General features: G+C 36.6%; 1 protein-coding gene and 1 long non-coding RNA gene across 3 annotated transcripts in view; one reads left to right on the plus strand and one right to left on the minus strand.

The window, feature by feature from the left end:
• Positions 1–3,053: 3,053 nt before the first annotated feature.
• LOC123310030 lies at positions 3,054–3,746 on the minus strand. The gene is made up of 3 exons (XR_006537317.1): positions 3,536–3,746; positions 3,303–3,465; positions 3,054–3,225 (listed from the first exon to the last, which is right to left on the minus strand). It is a non-coding gene; the product is annotated as an uncharacterized LOC123310030 (long non-coding RNA).
• A 1,795-nt stretch (positions 3,747–5,541) lies between these two features.
• The window catches only part of LOC123309528 (protein tumorous imaginal discs, mitochondrial), a 55,156-nt gene continuing 40,622 nt past the window's right edge, over positions 5,542–20,075 (plus strand). For both annotated transcript variants that reach the window (XM_044892688.1, XM_044892689.1), the window contains exons 1-7: positions 5,542–5,592; positions 7,416–7,611; positions 7,758–7,966; positions 8,018–8,275; positions 8,327–8,627; positions 14,779–14,972; positions 15,028–15,241. In XM_044892688.1, coding sequence (XP_044748623.1) covers positions 7,440–7,611; positions 7,758–7,966; positions 8,018–8,275; positions 8,327–8,627; positions 14,779–14,972; positions 15,028–15,241 — 1,348 coding nt within the window. In that variant the 5' untranslated portion in view covers positions 5,542–5,592; positions 7,416–7,439. The remainder of the gene's footprint in view (positions 5,593–7,415; positions 7,612–7,757; positions 7,967–8,017; positions 8,276–8,326; positions 8,628–14,778; positions 14,973–15,027; positions 15,242–20,075) is intronic.

The following is a 20,075-nucleotide window of genomic DNA, read 5'->3' on the forward strand; positions in this document are numbered from 1 at the left end:
ATGTACCGACGTTGCCACGTCTACTTCTCATTCTGAAACTGTCAACTTCAGTACTGAAACTTCAACCAGCTGTCAGATAGACGTCAAAATAAAATTGTGGAGGTGTTGTAAAGGAAAAAATGATACATATTTTGGAATATTATTTTACTTTTAGTTAAAATACGTACATTAAAATGCATTATTTTTGTTTTTAATTTGATAGCGGTGTTAGTCCTAGTGATTCCTCAGCCAACAGTGTTAAATGTGCGTTATTAATGCCAGTAATGGTAATGAAAGTATTCAATGGGAAAGTCACACAGTATTTTAGCAGGAAGTGAATAATTATGCCATTTTCTTGTTGTGTTGTTGGATGTGGAGGCCGAGGAAACAGTGTTAAGATTTTTTCCTATTCCTGAAGAAATTTCTGTATTTTAGCATAAGAAGCTTCACATAAATTACTTGAAGAGGAGACAACAAAAATGCTATTATTAGGAGAGCTGACTTAAATTAGTTATATTTTTATTTATACTCATTATATTTATGCTGTTTTTTTTTACTAGTTCTATTTTGTATCGATTATATTTTTATACTGTTCCTGGTCAGGAAGACCTGAGTTGTTAGCCCTTGGAAACATTGTTTCAATAAAGTTTATTATTACTACTATAGTGTTCCTGTTTTATATATACCTATATTGAATACACCTTTTCAATGAAACAGTGCATCTTTTCAAGAATATTTAATACAACTAAATTACATAATATCATGTATTTACATTTTGAGAAAATATTCATTCCATCTCTTATTACCCATACAATCGCTGTACAAATAAAGGGCAGGAACAATGGTCTACCATATGCAATCCATATGGATCCAGAGTTTCACAATCCTCATAGCAGTATTTTATTACAGGTTGGTCATTATTCCCTTCCCTAAATATACATCAATTCATCTGTGCTAACCCTTTAGTGAAAGATTTTCCTCAAATATTTTGTTCCAAATATTTTATAGAGTAACCTAGGTAAAAGGCCAATTATATATTATTTGTAGGCTGCTAAGCTCTTGAATGCTTTTGTATATCTGGCTTTGTTTTCAAAATTTCAATAAATTATGTACTGTCTGTATTCACTGAAAGAAAATTTATAGTTATTCAGAAATCTTGATATATGATGATGATAGTTATCATATCAAAAGTTTAATATCAACTTACTTTTCATATATATATTACAGATTGCCAAATAAATATTCTTCAGAGTTCTAGATGAAGTTAAATACCACTCTTTTATACCATGGAACAACGAAAATATTCGTCAAGTGAGGAGTTTTACCTTTACTTGTAATGAAGCTTTTGCTTGCCTCCACAATTTTTGTGAGGCTAGAAGGTTGGAGTGGCCAATAATATTCCAAATCTTCGTTTTGACTGGGAGGGCCTTTTGACCAGGTTCAGTCTTCCAAGTAATGATTCTGTTCTGTTCTTCAATTGTTCGAGGAACGTTACAGGACCCTTATGTTGTTATATGTAGATATATCAGTTTAATTTAACGTTCCGCTCAAAACTTCTTGTTGTTAATGTTGTTAATCATGTTGCAAGTGATTGCAACCCGGTTATTTGTGTTGCATTGGTCATCTATTCAATACAGATTTTCTCATATAACTATTACCACAATTTCACAAAGAATATTAATGAAAAATGTAAATAATAAACGGTCTCTCATAACAAAATTAAAATAAATAAAACAAGTGAAATGAGTTGACAGGCTGTCAGAGATGGACAGTTGACAGTTTACAAATGTTCTGTGGCTTAAAAAGTAGAGGACAGACGTGGCAACGTCTGTCAGCCTAATACATTGAACTAAAGAAAGAAATGGAAGGGACTCTCGGGTCAGCAAAAGTGAGGCCGACTGAAATAGACAATTGGATGTAATCTTTCTCTCTCTGTACTTGCGCAAGGAGAGATAACCTATTAAAGTTTGAATTTAAATTTTTGACGTTTCGTTTTTCTGATTTGAATAGTATTTTTTATCATATCAGGACGTTTTCTGAGTTGATTATGCGATCATAGATAACTTATATGCGATGTGAATTATATTTTTCATAGTAGTGTAGAAGGAATTTAATAATTTTTTTGCCAAATACCTGCAACAATGAGATGGGGATATCTGAAATTTTGGACTCGTTTCTCGAACTGTGATGATTGGAATCATATTTTTCATCAATTCAAGACGTTTTCTGAGTTAACTTTGCGATGTTGATCATATTTATCAGAGCAGTGCAGACGGAATTCAATAAGTCTTTTTTTGTATGAAAAGAACAGAAATTTGTTCATTTTATCTAGATTAGTATATTGTGAAAGAATATAATCATGTGAAATTCATCAAGGTTCTAATCTACATGTTGAACATACGTATTTTCCTTCTACTATACTGAATTTTAAGTTAATTAAGGAGCGTTGTCAAAAAAAAAACAAGTGTCAATTCTTTCTATATTTTTATTATATACAATATATATAATAGTTTACATATATCTTCAGTAATAGTCTACAATGAAAAAGAAAATTATTGATTTCAAATAATTTAAATTCACTCGAAAACTTACATGCGCTCTGCTTCTCATCGGATTAGATTAGATTAGATGGATCTTCTTTTGCAATTAATATTACAAATGGTGTCGACAGTAATATACAAATATAAATTATCACAGTGGTAACAACATGCATACAAACACAATAAAAATAAAAAACAATCCTCATCCCATATTCTTTCTCCATAAGAACACTTCTATAGAATATATAGTTTCATTTAAAAGCAACCTTTTTACTTCTCTCTTAAAGTTCATCAAGGACTTGTCATGAAACTCAGAAGGAAGTTTATTATATAGTTTGGGGCCCCAGAAGTCCATGCCCTGATCTATGCGCTTCAGTTGGTGCACTGGAATCTGCAAGGAGTCTTTATTTCTTGTTTCATATGCATGATTTATAGAATTGGTCGGAAAGTTCTTCAACTTCTGATGCACATAACACAGTGAGTTGTATATGAAGAGTGGTGGAACTGTAAGTATTCCACGATATTTGAATGTCTTGGGATATTATTGAATACACTTGGTACAGCATCAAGTTTCAATATTTTTCTTGTATAACTTGGATTAGGAAGGTAATCTTCACATATTCTACTATACTTTGAGGAATACCAATTTTCCCTTCCTACAGCAGTAATCCAAAGTTCCAAAATATCTGGGCGTTTAAAAGGAAACCTAAAATAAAGTGATATATATTGCTTTTGAAGTCACAAAAAGGGATCTCATAATGAAAATATTTAAAATAGACCTACCTGTGGAAACTCTTTGTCTCATTTTTGTTCTGCTCATTGGGGCATCCTTTAGCAACTTGTTACAACCATCGTTGTAACAAGATTCTGAAATTTACCAATTTTGCGTAACTGTAAACAGTACTGATGTTGATGGGGACAACAATGATTTGAGAAACACAAAAACCTATAAAATACTTTCTCTAAAACTTTATACCACAAATTCATAAACAACTTCAATTCTGAAGATTACTTACTCAGAGGACAGTTAAAATCGAAAGAGGTCTTTTCAGACAGTTTCAACCCTTTTAATTTTTTCGGGTGGCCAAGTAAAGGTAATCTGTCCCTTCACTAGATCCATATTTTTCAGAAACCGAAAATCCAGATACTTAAAGGTTTTCGAGTGGGATTCCCCGATTTATTTGAGTTTTTTCAAGTTTCAAGCGAATATTAATCGTGAGTTTTAGAATTCGGTAAACTCGCTGTTTAGACAAGTGAGATTCGGTGGTCAAATTCCGCGTGCGGTAACAGCGTCATTCGTGCTTTTTGTTGCCAGATTGTGCAGGAACCTTATATTAGAATCAGATTTTGATGATTATTTTTTTTATAGATGAAATTTTTTCATGAGGAATCTAATCAATCTGCGGAAACTTTTAATTCAGTAGCTATAATTATTTGAAATGTTCGTTAAATTCACTCAATTATGACAGCTGAATGTTTGATCACTGTATTTCGTAATTAATTCGAATGTTTTTCTCAACAAATTGGGGTTTTGAGATAATTCATTGGGAAAACGTGCATAATTGATCAGTTTTGGCCAAAAATTTAATTGAATCATTTGGAGGTTAGGTTAGGTTGTTAGGTTGGGTTAGGACAGTGAAAAAACAATTTCATACATGAAAATATCATTTTTGTGGATTTGAATATAGGTTTAAAGGACCGAAAGGTGAAAATATCATATTTCATGATAATATAATGTTAATGCACGTATTCTGATGAAATTTTCGAAAAATCGTTCCTCTCAAATTGAAAGTTTGTTCCATATAAAGAATTCTATCTTTAAAAAATAATCATTAAAATCTGAGGTGTGGCATAAATCGAAGTTCTACTCTTCCTTCAATTATCTGAATAATCGTACGATCTGGCAACGTACCGGCGAGTTACGGACCACCCCGAAGCCCACTTGTTTAAACAGCGAGTTTACCTAGAATTCTGAACACTTTTAGATCTCGTTTCCAATTGAACACAACAGAAATCATCCCAAAAACTAATTTAAACTGAGTAATCAACAAAACCGTCAGCTGATTGATGTAAACAAAACATCTAAAAGAGAGAGAAGGGATACCCACCAATAGTCTTTCTCACTCCCACACTTTTGGACACACTTTCTGCCGATTTGCTGAACTGCGGGTCCCTTCCATTTCTTTCTTTAGTTCAATGGCCTAATAGAGAGTTGAAGTGTCTATTATTTGCATTGAACTCTATGGTTCCCATAGAGTTCAATGATTATTTGACGTTATTTGTCACCTTAACGCACAGAACACTGCGTGATTTGAATGTTATCAAAAGGATTAAGTTAAATTACTTTGTTATCAGATTATATTCAGTACATAAGGAAATGGCTGAATCTACACTGCAATTCTCATGTCTCTAACACTTGAATATTTCATTGATAATAAAATACTTCCAAGCTGAAAATTCTCTTTATTAGGTATATAAATCATTAGAACATCAATATTCCAAATGTTATTCCAGCTGTCGAAGCTCAATATTAGATAAAAGAGAGTTCACGCGAAACGAAAGCAAAATCAAATTGATTGGGAATTCAAAACAAGCGATACGCCCTCTGGTGGCTATTTTTGTAAATAAAAAGTTAAGGCACTTTTGTCATTTGTTTGTTTACATCATAGACCTAATAAAATAAAATGTATTATTAGGTCTATGGTTTACATCGAGGAACGTAGAACAATGACGTAAAGGCATTAACTTTTTACTTCGAACTGTCACCACTATGTCGCTGCAATCTACATTTGAATTCCCAATAGGTTATGTTTAACGTCTGACGTTTCATGATGGCAGCACTTCAACTCAAATTTCATTATAACACGTAAACGTTATATTTGACGTTATTTGTCATGTTAACGCATTGAACTCTATGGGAACTCTATGGGTTCCCATAGAGTTCAATGTGTTAACGTTTACGTTCAGGCTAACGTTCTGTGCGCACTTCAACTCAACTCAACTGTAGTGTTCTGTGAGTGGGTCTATGTTTGTTGTCTATGGTCTATGACTGTGTCTGTGATTTGACCTGTGAGCTTTTAGACAGGGGCTTGACACTTCCTTACCCCCACCCCAAATACGGTTTTTAGTTCTACAATCAATCGCTATGTGGCACTGCATACGAAAATATATATCATATTCTCCACAGATTACTGTATTCTGACATAAGTGACATATTGGATTTGTGAACGCCAACAGTGTCAATGTCAATGTCAATATGCTTTAATGCAAATTCTTGTTTACAAACGAGATCTTATACGAGAGTAAATTAAAAATACCCATTTATTGAACTCGACAGTTTTATCAGGAAATCAATTTTCTTGTAAGAAATATTTGATTCAAAGAACCACGTAATTATAACATCAATCGTTCATACTTAAACCAATCCAACCAAACCCTTTAAAAATTGTGTTAATGGAAATGAAAGTCAAACTGTGTAGTCAGTTATTAAGCCACTCCGTGGGGTCAATGATGAAGCTCATTTCTCAATGGGGTAAGTATTTTTTGAAACATAATAATACCAAAATTTACTATTTTCCTTTTTAGAAATCAAGCATCCGCTTCAGCTTCACAGAGAGGCTATCGACACTGCTGACGTTATAACTATTCTTGGATGAGTTATTTGATTCGTTGAATGTATCCAGAGCTTGGACATCCACTGCGAAACTCTTAATTAAAGAAGACGGTTAGTATTCAAACAGAACACAATGTTGTTTGGGAGCAGGCGATACAAATTTTCAACGGTATTTCATTTTATTGCCCTCGAAAGAAAAGATCCATTGTGGTGCCCACTTTGAAGAATATAGTGACAACATTGAACTCATTCCTTTACCTTACTCAAAAACTGTTCAATGATTATCACTTTAAATATATTCTCACTGGGGCTTTCAATCAAGATTGTTTAGTAAACTTTTTTTCGTACATTAGAGCACATGGAGTAAGGAATACTAACCCAAATGTTGAACACTTTATTTCATCATTCAAAACTTTAGTTATTAATAATTTCATGTCGGTGCATTCTTGGTGATCTAACTGTGAGGAAGATAAAACAGGGAGTCGTTGTTTAGAGACTTTGAAATCTTTCCTGCAGGAAAATATAAAATCCACATAGGTCTTTGGGCAACTAATTTTTTCTTTTCCGAATTATTCATGCATTCTAAGCTTTGGCATGCTGTTTTTGATTTCTATTGCCGACTCCCAACAAACATTGTGTCCTTTTTGGATAATGTTGAAGATTTCTGAACATATAATAATTTCAACCTCATTTCCTATGAACAATATTATTACTGATGAGGATAAATTCAGATGCATACCACCCGACGATATGAATATCGACAAGTGTTACGATCTGAATTGAGCTAGCCAGCTTGTCGATATTCATATCGTCGGGTGGTATGCATCTGAATTTATCCTTATTATTTTATTCATTGCCTCCCTGTTTAGGCGTGATCATTCTTTATTAATATTATTACTGTTTATTATAATTATTGTCTTACGAAGATATGTGACCCTATTGACATTTTACCTCTGCTCATATATTCATTGCCATAATTATAGCTTATGTATTTCCATATTTTTTTTTCCTGTGCTGGGTATATCAATATATGTATATTTTTCATGACAAGTTTTATTTCTCCTTAAAATTCGCCCGTAATAATCCATATTATACTATCGACGTCTAAAATACCAGTGAATGGGCTAATTTAAATTTCGCGCCATGCGATTGCAGTTTCCAGTTATACCGACATTTCTCCCGGTTAGTTGGGTGGCAGCCGCATGGGGGCGCTGAGGGCGGGATAAACTGTATTTTGCATCGTAGAACGTGAGTGTCAGATCTATTCTACTCTGTAATCTGTGGCTTTTAGACAAATTCAAGCAGAGATGGCCACTACGAAAAATTTCATCGGTATTTTGAAAAAAACAAATCTAAGCTATACAGTGGTACATCAGTTTAAGAAAGAAAGTGTTCAATCACTCCATATCTGCAGAACATGTAGTAAATCAACCCTTGTCAGCCCATATTTGACAAGTTTTAGAAATAGTGTTCTTCCTCGTAAGTACTACTTAGGTTTTCTAACCTATAAAGGATATGTTATTAGATTTTTTAATGTGGAAGGACAAGAGATTTTGTTATCATTTCTTCTGAGAAATTCCAGAATTTGAGAAATGTTTTATTCTTATACAATGTTTTTCTGACAGAATTCGAAGTTTCAAAGTATAGAAGTTTCCACACATCGTTTTCGCTAAACGCTAAAGATTACTATAAAATCTTGGGGGTCAGCCAAAATGCAAACAATGCCGAAATAAAGAAAGCATATTACAAATTAGCGAAAAAGTACCATCCTGACGTGAATAAAGATGATCCGTCAGCAGCTTCTAAGTTCCAGGAAGTTTCGGAAGCTTATGAAGTGAGGTGTTTCACCATGTATCTTCTGAATTTTTAACGATTATATTTTTAGATATTAGGTGATGAAACTAAACGTAAGCAATTTGATCAATGGGGAGCAACAGCCGAACAAATGGGGGGAATGGGTGGGCCATCAGCTTCTGGGAGAGCTTATGGTCCTGACAGTTTTAGTCAAAGTTGGTCCTACCAATCTTCAATAGATCCTGAGGAACTTTTCAGAAAAATCTTCGGCCAAGCTGGATTTGGTAAAGACAGTAAAAATTTTGATGATTTTGCTGATTCAACTTATGGATTTGGAGAAGCACAAGAGGTGAGATTCATTCCCTCACACTTGAGTTGATGTTGAAAACCTTGCTTCTAGGTTATAGTTAAACTTTCATTTTCACAAGCGGCACGTGGCATAAACAAAGAGATCCTAGTCAATGTTGTAGATACTTGTCCTAAATGTCAAGGTTCTAGAGCTGAATTAGGAACAAAAGCTACACGCTGCAGTTATTGTGACGGTACAGGCATGGAAAGTGTTACTAGAGGACCTTTCATCATGAGGTCAACTTGTCGTTATTGTCAAGGAACAAGAATGTTCATTAAACACAAATGTATAGAATGTGAAGGAAAAGGATCTACAGTTCAACGGAAGAAGGTTGTTGTACCTGTACCAGCAGGTTGGTCAAACTTTTATTTCGTTTCAAATGTTTGAAATTCAGTGAAAGAGTGAAACCTCAACTAATGGACACTCATTTTGATTAAGGGGTTCAGAAGCCAAGGGGTCTAAGTACAAAAAAAAGTATTGAGTTATTTCAATTTGTAATATTCTTTAATTTTTACCTAAGAAAGTAAGTAAAATTTATTTTTGATGAATGACAAACAGTAAGACTTGTTTTGTGCTTGAACCTCTTTGCCACCAATTAAATGTATATATTAAGTTTTATTTATGCACTCAACTTGATTTCGGAAAAATATCGACTTGGACCCGTTGGCTTCTGACTCCCTAAATTGAGCAGACACCTCTTTTGAATGGACACATTTTCTGAGTTAGGTTAATGAAAATCCTTCAGATTCTGAAGGCGACGGAGCACAAAAAAATTTTGAACGATGGTTCTGTAGGACCAAAGGAACATTCTATAAAAGAATTACGGACTTCGGATGGGACGGCGGGGTTAAAACTCCAACCCTTAAAATTCATAATTAAAAAAAACGGCGACGGAGCACAAACAGATTTTGTACGATGATTCAATAAGGTGAAAGGAACATTCTGTGAAAAAATTGCGGACTTCGGATGGGACGGCGGAGTTGAAAGTTCAACCCTCAACATTCATAATTTTTTTTCACAAGGAAAACGGCGACGGAGCACAAACAATTTTTTTACGATGATTGAAGGAGGTGAAAGGAATGTTTTGCCAACAAAATTGCGGACTTCGGATAGGACGGCGGGGTTGAAACTTCAACCCTTAACATTCATAATTTTTTTTCACAAGGAAAACGGTGACGGAGCACAAACAAATTTTCTACGTTGATTAAGTAGTGCGAAAGAAGATTCTATAAAAGAATTACGGACTCGGGATGGGACGGCGAGGTTGAAACTTCAACCCTTAACGTTCATAATTTTTTTTTCAAAAAAAAAAAAAAATGGCGACGAGCGCAAACTGATTTTGTACGATGATTCAGTAGGTCGAAACGAACATTCTGTGAAAAAATTGCAGACTTCAAATGGGACGGCAGGGCTGAAAGTTCAATCTTTAATATTCATAATTTTTTTCACAAGGAAAACGGCGACGGAGCACGAACAGATTTTGTACGATGATTCAATAGGGTGGAAGGATTATTAACCTCAACAAGTATGACAAGTCACGCGTTGAACAGCTGTCAGTGCGTGAAGTCTCAAAAATTCGGATGGTTCATCAGGGGAGAGGAGAAGGAAACTTAGGGCTTGACGCTCCGCGTACTGGAACGGTCTAAATTAGGAGTACGCCACCCGGTGCTAATGACTGAAAAGGCCCTAATATAATGTTGCAATCCCAGGTATGCTGGCCATCTACTAATACAAATGACATTGATCGGTAATTCTATAGACCATATTAGTGAGGTTAGAATCACTCAATTGGCGGGAGATCCATATTCAAATTGTTTCACATAGGAATCAACTATAAGATGGAATATCGCTAGCTAGAAGTAAATGTTAGTATAAAGACAGGCAAAATTGGGTGCCTTTATTATTAGTGCTTTTTTCCAAGTACATTTTACATCACAATTTACTTTTATATGTCCTAAAATCAAAATTTTTCATTTTTTTTTATTGTATCCACAATTTTTTAATTGTGGAGATATAATAAAATTAAGTTAATACGTTGACATTATAATGAAATGGCTTGAAGTGCGGGGAAAGATTCTCTCCAGTGAGAGAAACTCATTATTCCATTAAATCAGCTGGCCGATGTCTCTGTAGTCTTCATGGTAAGGAGTTTGTCAGTAGTGGTTGTAGTAAGATATTTGGGTGGTTTTCCATTCTTGCGTGGTGATTTAGGCTCTTACACTTGATGACTTCTTCAACATATGGGATGTTTAGGTCTTTATGTAATGTCTGGTTGGTCACATACCATGGGGCGTAGGCCATCATTCGCAGAATTTTTGATTGAGTTCTTTGGAGCTATGCTGGATTTGCTTGCACATCCCCAGATTTCTATCCCGTATGTCCATATTGGGGTAATGATAGTTTTATACAGCAATATTTTGTTCTCAAGAGGTAGCTTGGATTTTCTTCCAATTAGCCATTTAATTTCTTTTACTTTTAGATCTATTTGTTTACGTTTTTTGATAATATGGTCCCTCCAGGTTAGCCTAGTGTCTAGATGGAAGCCTAGGTATTTTGCTGTTGTAGCTTGTGGAATTATGTTGTTCAGTTTGATTGGAGGACAATGTTGCTTTCTCAGTGTAAAGTCTACTTGTTTTCATTTGGTTTCATTTATTTTTATTTTCCACTTTTTCATCCAGATTTGCAGCTCGTCTAGGTGTTCTTGGACTAGTTTTGTTGCTGTTGCTGGGTCTTCATATGCTGCCATTATTGTTGTGTCATCAGCAAATGTTCCTGTTGTAGTGTGAGCACTTGTTGGTAGATCCGAGGTATCAAAATTAAACACATTATACGGAATATATCCGTATGTCGTAGATCATTTCTGCTATAAGTCGATCGTGAACCGTAACAAGGAAAATGACATGCTACGCTTGCGCGTTAGAATGGTGTCAGCTTCTGAGGTTAGAAACGAAATGAAGCTACGACAAACTTCCATGGAATTTGGAGACTAATTTTATATTGATCCATTATTAAAAAAAAAATAGACCATTTTATTTCGAAATTTTGTTTTCAGCTTGTTAAGAAAGGTTCATAGAACACATTCCAACAGAAATAAATCTTAAGAAATTCGCTAAAATATCCAGAAACGGGCGAAAAGTACGCGGGATTTTTAGTCCCATAAGAAATGCATTGGGAATTCAGCCAGATCCATGGATGGATCGCGATTCAAAATTCCCGCCTAACCTTACTAATATGGTCTATTAGAAGGAAGGTTTTCAATCTGTCTGCGGATGTATAGATGGGATACTGATACCACTCTACGCTCCCACATTGAAGGAAATTATGTTGACTGTCATGGAAATCATTCTCTAAATACCATGATGGTTTCTTTTCATTCCGTGAACGCTAGTTGGCCAGGAAGTGTGCATCATTCTTGAGTTCTCAGAAATACATCATTGTACAGGAAATTTGAAGAAGGTTGTCGCCCGTTTCCTGGTGCTGTTATTATGGATGATGGTGCTTATCCAACTAAAAATTGGCTCATCCCATCTAGACGTAGAGATCCTGATGATATGGTTGAAATGAGATTGAACAACCATCAAAAGCGAACTCGACGACTGATATAGAACACCTACGGAGTTCAGCCTGAAAAAGCAGCTAAAATCGTTTCATTTTGCTTCATTTTACATAATGTGGCAAGGGTCATCGATAAGGAAGATGTGAATTTTGTTCCTGATGAAGAAACCGATTATGATGAAGATTTCAGTAAAAACAATGAACACTCCATGAATTATTTTGAGTCTTTAACACAAGGACGTCTCAATGAAATTTTAAAGTTTTTTCGGTGTAGATTGAAAGTCGAAAATTACAATTCTCCCTTTGTTTCAATACTATTAGTTATGAATTTGTCTTGCGTATAGTAACTTGCATTTTCTGAAATACTAAAAATAAATCATTCTGATTCTTTATCACTATTTTCTAATAATTTTGTTACCGCTACGCCCCAAGAACTTTTCGTAAAAAAAATTTCTGTGAGTTCAGATAGTAATAATCCTAATTCTTTTTCAAGTTTAGCTGCTTTCAAATAGATCATTTCCATGGTTACTGTCACAACTATGAAAATTATGAACGCAAAGTGCTAAGTGAAAAATAAAAAAAGCAAAGTGTTAGGAGAAACGCTGTGCGACAGAAATAATTTTCACTTTGCAATTTTGACAAAGTGCAAAGTGAAAAGTTGCAAAGTATTTTGTTGCAATAGGTCCCGATCATCAAATTTAGGAATGTCTTTGCATAAGCGATTTTCGTATTCAAATAGTTAAGATGTACAGGGATCTAATTTTTTAATCCCCAAATGAAGGAACAAAATATCTGCAAGATCTTAGAAATTTATTTGTTTCAATGCATTCAAAGGTTCCACAAAATATAACCGAAAACCATCTGAACTTTGATCTGACTACAGAAAGGGGTTTAAAGTTTAATATTTTATCAAGATAGTACGAGACAATTGCGTGTTCATGTTTGCCCACTACCTCTAGTGTACTAGCACAGCCCTCTAAACACATAGCCGTGATGAGGGGAAGTTTGGCAACACAGGGAAAGGCCTAGAATTTCTAGTTCTCGTATCGTGCTTGCCGGCGTCGTGTTGTTTGTAGGTTATGTGTAGTTTTTGGTTTTTTGTTTTTAGTGCTTGAAAGTGCTGTGAATTGTGTGCTGAAGGAGAAAAAAAGTCTATGAGTGAAGTGAATTGTATGCTGAGGAAAAAATTCTATGAGTGAAGTGAATTGTTTGATAAAAAGATTGAAAAGAAATGAAGTGTACTGTCGTTTGGTAAAGTACCTAACGTTTTTGAACTCGATTTTGCTTGTAGGATCGATTTCGTATCATACCTAATAAATGTTGTAAATCTAGCAGCAAGGCAATAATAAATCTTCAGAAAATGATTATGTTAGTATATTTTCCTTCTCCAAAAATTCCAAAATAAATAAATACATACATACAGTGCATTTTGCGAAATTCATTTTGATACTAACGTACTAACGATATTGTGAATTGTGAAATTTTATCAAATTTAATATTATAAGCTGATAGCATTTTGAGACAGTCACCACTGAAACATTTATCTATGCCAAAGAAATGAACGAATGTGGAGTTTTTGAAAAAGTCATCAAATGTATCCAAATTTTTCTTGCTACATATCAAAAACAGACTTGGTAGAATTAAAAGTCGTAGTATTGAATTAGAATTTAATGTTGGTGATTCTTCACGGACTTGCAGTTGTGAAAGTGATTTGAAAAAGTGTTTTGTATCCACTTCGCTCAACTTTTGTTTACATATTCAATTGAATAATCATGTGAAAAATATAAACTATCAAACCCTTTCCAACTCTCTAGAAAAAAGAAAGCAACAGTTCTCGATCGTGATAATTTATTGACATTACCTAAAAAATAGAGAATTGGATAAAATGGGAATACGATAGTTCTTCAAGATTCACCTCTGTCGATTGTAATTATTTATGTAGGAATTTGAATTTCATATTTATATTTTGAGTTAAATATTGGTATGGGCAATTCTATTTCAGTTTTGTTTTTTTTGTGAGAAAATTTATTCAACGTACAGTTCTTCTCAGTATTTGCTCAAACCTCCTTAACTGTTAACTCATTTATAATATTTGGACTCATGAGTTCATTTACACAATTTTGTGGGAAGAGATGACACCACACCTTTTTGTTGGTTCTTGATGAACGATAAATAGGGTTTAAAATATGCAATATTGCCACAATAATTGTATTTATCATTCATTCTTGGTGCTATTATAAAGATCAAATTATTTTCATTAACTGGTTCTCGAATCATAATATGATCAGTCAATCCAATTCTTTGACCAAGTATGGCTTAGGATAGTGTCTTATTGATATTTTATTAAATTTGAGACATCCCATGTCGATTTTTAGAGTACTAATTGAAATGTATTCGAAAATCGCGCTCCTATAGCGAACTGCGGCCTAAAGTCGGCCTTCCGCACCAAGCTATTTGCGGTGTTGCGACATAGTGTTCATGGCTCTGTGTTTAAGAGGGCTGTGGTACTAGTCGCCATGGCTGACGACTAGACCACCGAGGCAGTCCGTCTCAAATTTGTTTTACAATAACAACGTTGAAGTATTTTGTCTCGGAAGGTATCGATAAATATGATGCGTTGGCGGTCACCGATTGCATCTAATCACAAAGTAAAATGCTTTTGCATCTCATATTTTTGATCAAGAGTACTCTATGTATTGGGAGTTTTATAATTACGAATTTAGACCTTCACGTTCGAGTTAGGCGTCATCCATCTAATCCAATCTAATTGGTCCTTACATCATTCAGATGGCAGACTAATAAAGAGATATTTCTGAAGGAGATTGTCAGTTTATACATATACTACTGCTGAAGCACGTTGTGCAAAGCGGGCGGGTACAGCTAGTAGAATTATATTTTGGTGATGTTTCAGTGTTAACAAGTTTGTTGGAATTGTCCCTTATTTCCAGGTATCCAAGACGGCCAAACTGTAAGAATGTCAGTTGGCCAAAAAGAATTATTCATAACATTTAGAGTGGAAAAATCTAATTATTTCAAAAGGGATGGAGCTGATGTTTACACTGAAGCGGAAATATCTGTGGCACAAGCAGTTCTTGGTGGTACAATAAGGATATCAGGAGTCTATGAAGATCATACAATACAGGTAGGAGATTTTAAAATTCCCGTTTACTCAAATACTTGATGTGACTCGCTTTCAGGTTATGCCAGGCACATCTTCTCACACGAAAATTAGATTGAGTGGTAAAGGTTTGAAAAAAGTGAATGGATACGGCACCGGTGATCATTATGTCACTTTTAAGATAAATGTACCGAAGACTTTGAATGAAAAGCAGAGAGCTTTGATGCAGGCTTACGCTGAGCTGGAAAGTAACACTCCTGGACAAATATTCGGTATGACATCTAAAAAAGACGGTAGGTGCACATATTCCAATGGTTCAATTTTACTACCAAATTTTTTTTTCAATATTCTTAGTAGCTCGGTTTGAGGTGGTGTGGTATACAAAAATTTCTTCAAGTCGCAGATCATAACTGCTTCCAGTAACTTCTGAAAAGATTATACAGAATGTGCCAACGGAGTGCCCAATAGCAGTTTAAAGAGAAATGTATATTGGATCTGTTTGAACTTTTTATAAAGACATTAGGTAGATGAATATTTTTGAAATAATTGCAAGGATTTTTGATATTTGGTTGAATCATAAATGGATATCAACTTGCTTATTTCAAATAGAACTGTACATGGTGGGCAAAATTCGTTGTCTACCGAGGGGATCTCGGGCAGCAGCTAGGAGAAAATGGATGGCACATTTCCCTGACTAATACAAATCTGAAAACTATCATTTCCAGATTTTGAGTTCTCCTATAAATTAAAGAACCTTTTAATGTTGTTATTGCTCCAGTTCTCAGTCGTTTCCGCTCAAAAAACAAGAAGTGACAACAAGAAACACTGTTAAATCCACTTACCATGCACAACGACACGACGTACTTCACAAAACACCAAAAATTACGAACTTCCTTAATGAGGGATACCTACAATGTGTTGCAGTAAGTCAGAATACGTCTAGTCACATTCAGAGAGAAACTCCTTGAACTGTCGGTGCTGAAGAGCAGAACGAGAACAACGCATAAAACTAATCAATTTTATCTGTAAGCTGTAGCACAAAGTTTTCCACGAAGGGCTGTTTGCTGATAAGATATAAGACCTTCAAAGTACTTTTGATATCAGTAGCTAAAATTCCAGTTCTTCTTGTATTACTTCTGGTCGACAGTAGAATATTTTGAATTGCAGCGACAACATCTTTTTTCTCTTCAAATAAGGCCTGGACCGCTTCCAACATGCATTCTTTCACTATTTCAGAATCTGAAAATGGTTTCTGGTGCTTTTTAAATCTCCAGCAAACACGTAACGCTGCTTCTGTGGCCTTTTCTTACTCGATCATGCAACGATCTAGTATGCTCGTGCTCGTGTTTCGTGAGAACAGAATACATTCAGCTATCACCGTACATGATGATATTATGCACACTTGAATTAACAAACTGAATAAACCCCATAATGTTGACAGAAAAGAGCTATTGATCAAACTGAAGAAACTATTCATTATCCAATACAACGTAGATATTACCGTCGTATTCTCCGGTAACAGGGTCTACATTTTTATGTTTGATCTTGAATGCCCTGAGGAGCCATCCCCTACAGAACCAACAAGTAACAATAATAATAGACAAGTTCAGTTCATGTATTAACATCTTATACAACAACATAAACAGTTACATGGGAAGAAGGCATATAATATATAATTTCATAGAAACGAATAATAGCCACTGTGCTATGTTTGTTATCTGGGTTACAACGTTATTGGGAATGTGGGTTACACTGTTATGAATGGCAGTATCGCAATGTGTCATCCAAGACTTGAATGGGGAATTCCAGTCCACCATCTGTAAATGACAGGTTTAGTGAAGCGCTTCATTTTACAATGGGGAATGCTCACTAATTTTGATCTTTAGATATTCCTATTCTCTATAAAAAATTAAAATATTGTGTGGAAAAATTATTTCGATACGTCAATTAATACCCGAGATATTGAATTGTAAACATGAATGCACGGCTCCAGTTTACCACTCCCGCGATCGCTTTGTGTACGTCATATTGCCACACTAGTGCAGTACGTAGCGACACTTTACGACACGAACCTCCGCAGTCGTAGAAATCGCTGTAAACTCAACCCTAAAAAAACGACAACTTTACCCAATCATGATAAAATAATTGGTTTTTTGCTCTTACATATCATGGGTAACCTAAACTAGCCTTTTTTTTTTTTCTTTTTGTGCCCTAGAGGTAGGCTTCTCCACAGCGGGCGGTTCAATGCTGCGGATTGGAGTGGAGCTCTCACCCACCAAAACCCCCTCCTCTACACTAGTGTCGGAATCCCAAGGACGCCGATTCCAACTAAAGTGCGTGGTCGATTTGGGCACGAACCGGTTCACCAAGGCGATTGGTATTTCACGGTATAGTGCCATTGAAGCCGCTCACTCCTTACCTACTTGGATGTTGCGGATGTAGGGGGTCTCGCACCTCAATTATCGGTCTCACAGTCGGTCTGCCCGGCATGTGACTGGCTCGACCTCCGTTCCGCGTTTCCCCCTGGCCTTGATTACGGAACACCAGCATGTAGGGGTAGATCCTCGGAAGGTCTTGGCTAGGTTCACTTTCGGTGGTCAGCAGAACTCATCCTAGGTGAGCCGTTATAGCCCTGGTCCCTCGGGAGATTACACAGTGAGGTTGCGGTGTCTGCCAGACATTAACGTTACTCCTTGGGTCTCCTCTGAATCCGGGATTCTTGAGGGCCAAGTAAGTCATACCCCCGGTTTCATAAAGCTCGATCGGGGAATCAACGCTTGATTGACAGATAAACGTCAATTTGTTTTCAATCAATAATTCAGTCATAAGAATTCGGAATTCAATTCTCGAATCAAATTATGATCTATATACATCTATTCAATGATTCTAAATTGCTTCTTGTTCAATATATGTAGGAATGAAAAAGTTTTAGTCATTTCGTTTTTGAAATCCAGTGACTGTCAAATCGTTGATCGGGCAGTAAGAGTTTTATGAAACCCGCTGTTAGTCTCTCTGACGTAACTACAATCTGTGCCCCTTGGATCTGTGCCAAGCCCATGGTTCCGAGGGGGGAAAGTGAGGCGTACACCTTGCGTCCGCGCTCGGATTCCCGGTGGGGGGTAGGCAACTCGTAGTTACTCGTGGTCGAAGCCCCAACGTTACTCCCTGGGTCAGCACCGGGTCTTTGGACTCGAGGGGCCAGTTAAGTCATGGTTGCTTCTTGCAGGTGGTACTAACATTACTCCTTGGGTCTACCCCTTGTCCGCAGACTGGGGGGGCCAAGATAACCATAGTTTACCACGCCACTTGCTCCTGCTAATCTCCCGAAGCCTTAGCTTGCTAGCTCTGTCTCCGGCGGATTCAACGCCTAGACTTTAGCCCTTGGATTGGAAGGAATGTGGGTTCGGGATATTGTGGTGTGAAGTACTAACGTTACTCCTCGGGTCTGCCCAGAGTCTGCGGGCAACTCTGGGGGCCAAGTGAGTCATAGTTACTGCTCACCCGACTCGGTCCGAAGTACTAACGTTGCTCTTTGGGTCTACCCCGAGTCCGTGGATTCGGGGGGCCAATAGAGTCATAGTTACTTCTGTCATGTGGTACTAACGTTACTACTTGGGTCTACCCCTTATCTGTAGATTAGGGGGGCCAAGGCAGCCATAGTTGACCACGCCGCTTCCTTATGCGAACCGTCCGAAGCCGGAAGGAATTCAGGTTCGGGGTTTGTGGTGTGGAGCACTAACATTGCTCTTCGGGTCTACCCGGAGTCCGCAGACTTCAGGGGCCAAGTAAACCATAGTTACTCCTCACCCAATTTCGACTTGGTGGGAAGCCCTAACATTACACTTTGGGTCTACCCCGAATCCATAGATTCGAGGGGCCAGCAGAGTCATAGTTGCTTCCCGTTGGTCATTCCTGTTCTTCTCTCTGGCCTTAGGTCCTCTACTAAGTTTCCCCTCTGTCGTTTTCGTTGTTTCCTGTAACGTATAAACTTTTATAGTGGGGAACGCATAAGGAAATACAACGGTGAAGTACTAACATTACTCTTTGGGTCTGCCCCGAGTCCATGAATTCATGAGCTCTGGGAGCCAAAAAGTCATAGTTACTTCCTGTTGTTGTTGGTCATTCTTGGTTTTTATTGCTCCCCTCAAAACGAGTCTTGAGATTCCTCGCAACTACTTAAGCCCGTGCACCACGACAAGGTGATGACCATCGCACGGGAACCTAAGCTAGCCTACCTAACCTAAACTAACCTAAAATCATTGAACTCTAAAAGAACTGGAAGGGCCTCTTTGATACCGAAATACGACGAAAAGTGTGTCCAACTGAAACGGAAGATGTAGAGCAACCCATCTCTTTCTAATGGTTCGGCAACCAATCGAATAACCGCATCAGACGTCAGACGCAGCAGTCGCCTCACTTCAACGCCCCCGGTTGTTTTTGTTTACATCGTTATAAACCAATTGACAGAGCGCAGAGAGAGATAGATTGCTCTACATATTCCCTTTCAGTATTCCTCAGTTTTCCTGCATCGAGATGCCATTCCAGTTCTTTTAGAGTTCAATGCCTAAAATAAACAAACAATTATGAGAATGAAGAATTGAATTAAAATGAATAAAAGTATCTCATTTAATTTCATTTAAATCTTCCGTCGTGTAAATATGACGGTGCCAAAGGAATCTGACGTTAATTTCCCTTTTTTTTTTAATGTTTATTGCACAATATGCAACCTACTCTTATAGGTATTAAGTAATTGTGATAAAAGAGACTACATGAGAGTGAAATGTCCAGTGACATTTCTACTCGTTTTGCACTATTTTTGCGTTGTGGAAGATCTTCGGGCCATGTCTTCTTCAATCTTCTGATGTGGGGTCCTTCCATGTAGAGGTTTCGTGTCAGGCCATTGGAGTGACCTTGTAGTCGATCTCGATATCTGGCTGATGCAGACTCTATAACGTCGTTGATGTAAGGGATCTGTAAGTCTTCATGCAGTCGTTGGTTAGTGACGTACCATGGTGCATCCGCTATTAAGCGGACAGTTTTGGACTGGAACCTTTGGATGATTTTTCTTCTAGATGGCTTCGCGCATCCCCACAGTTGTATGCCGTAGAACCAGATTGGTTTGAGAGT

Source organism: Coccinella septempunctata, chromosome 3 (assembly GCF_907165205.1).
Source record: "Coccinella septempunctata chromosome 3, icCocSept1.1, whole genome shotgun sequence".
Classification (NCBI taxonomy): Eukaryota; Metazoa; Arthropoda; class Insecta; order Coleoptera; family Coccinellidae; genus Coccinella; species Coccinella septempunctata.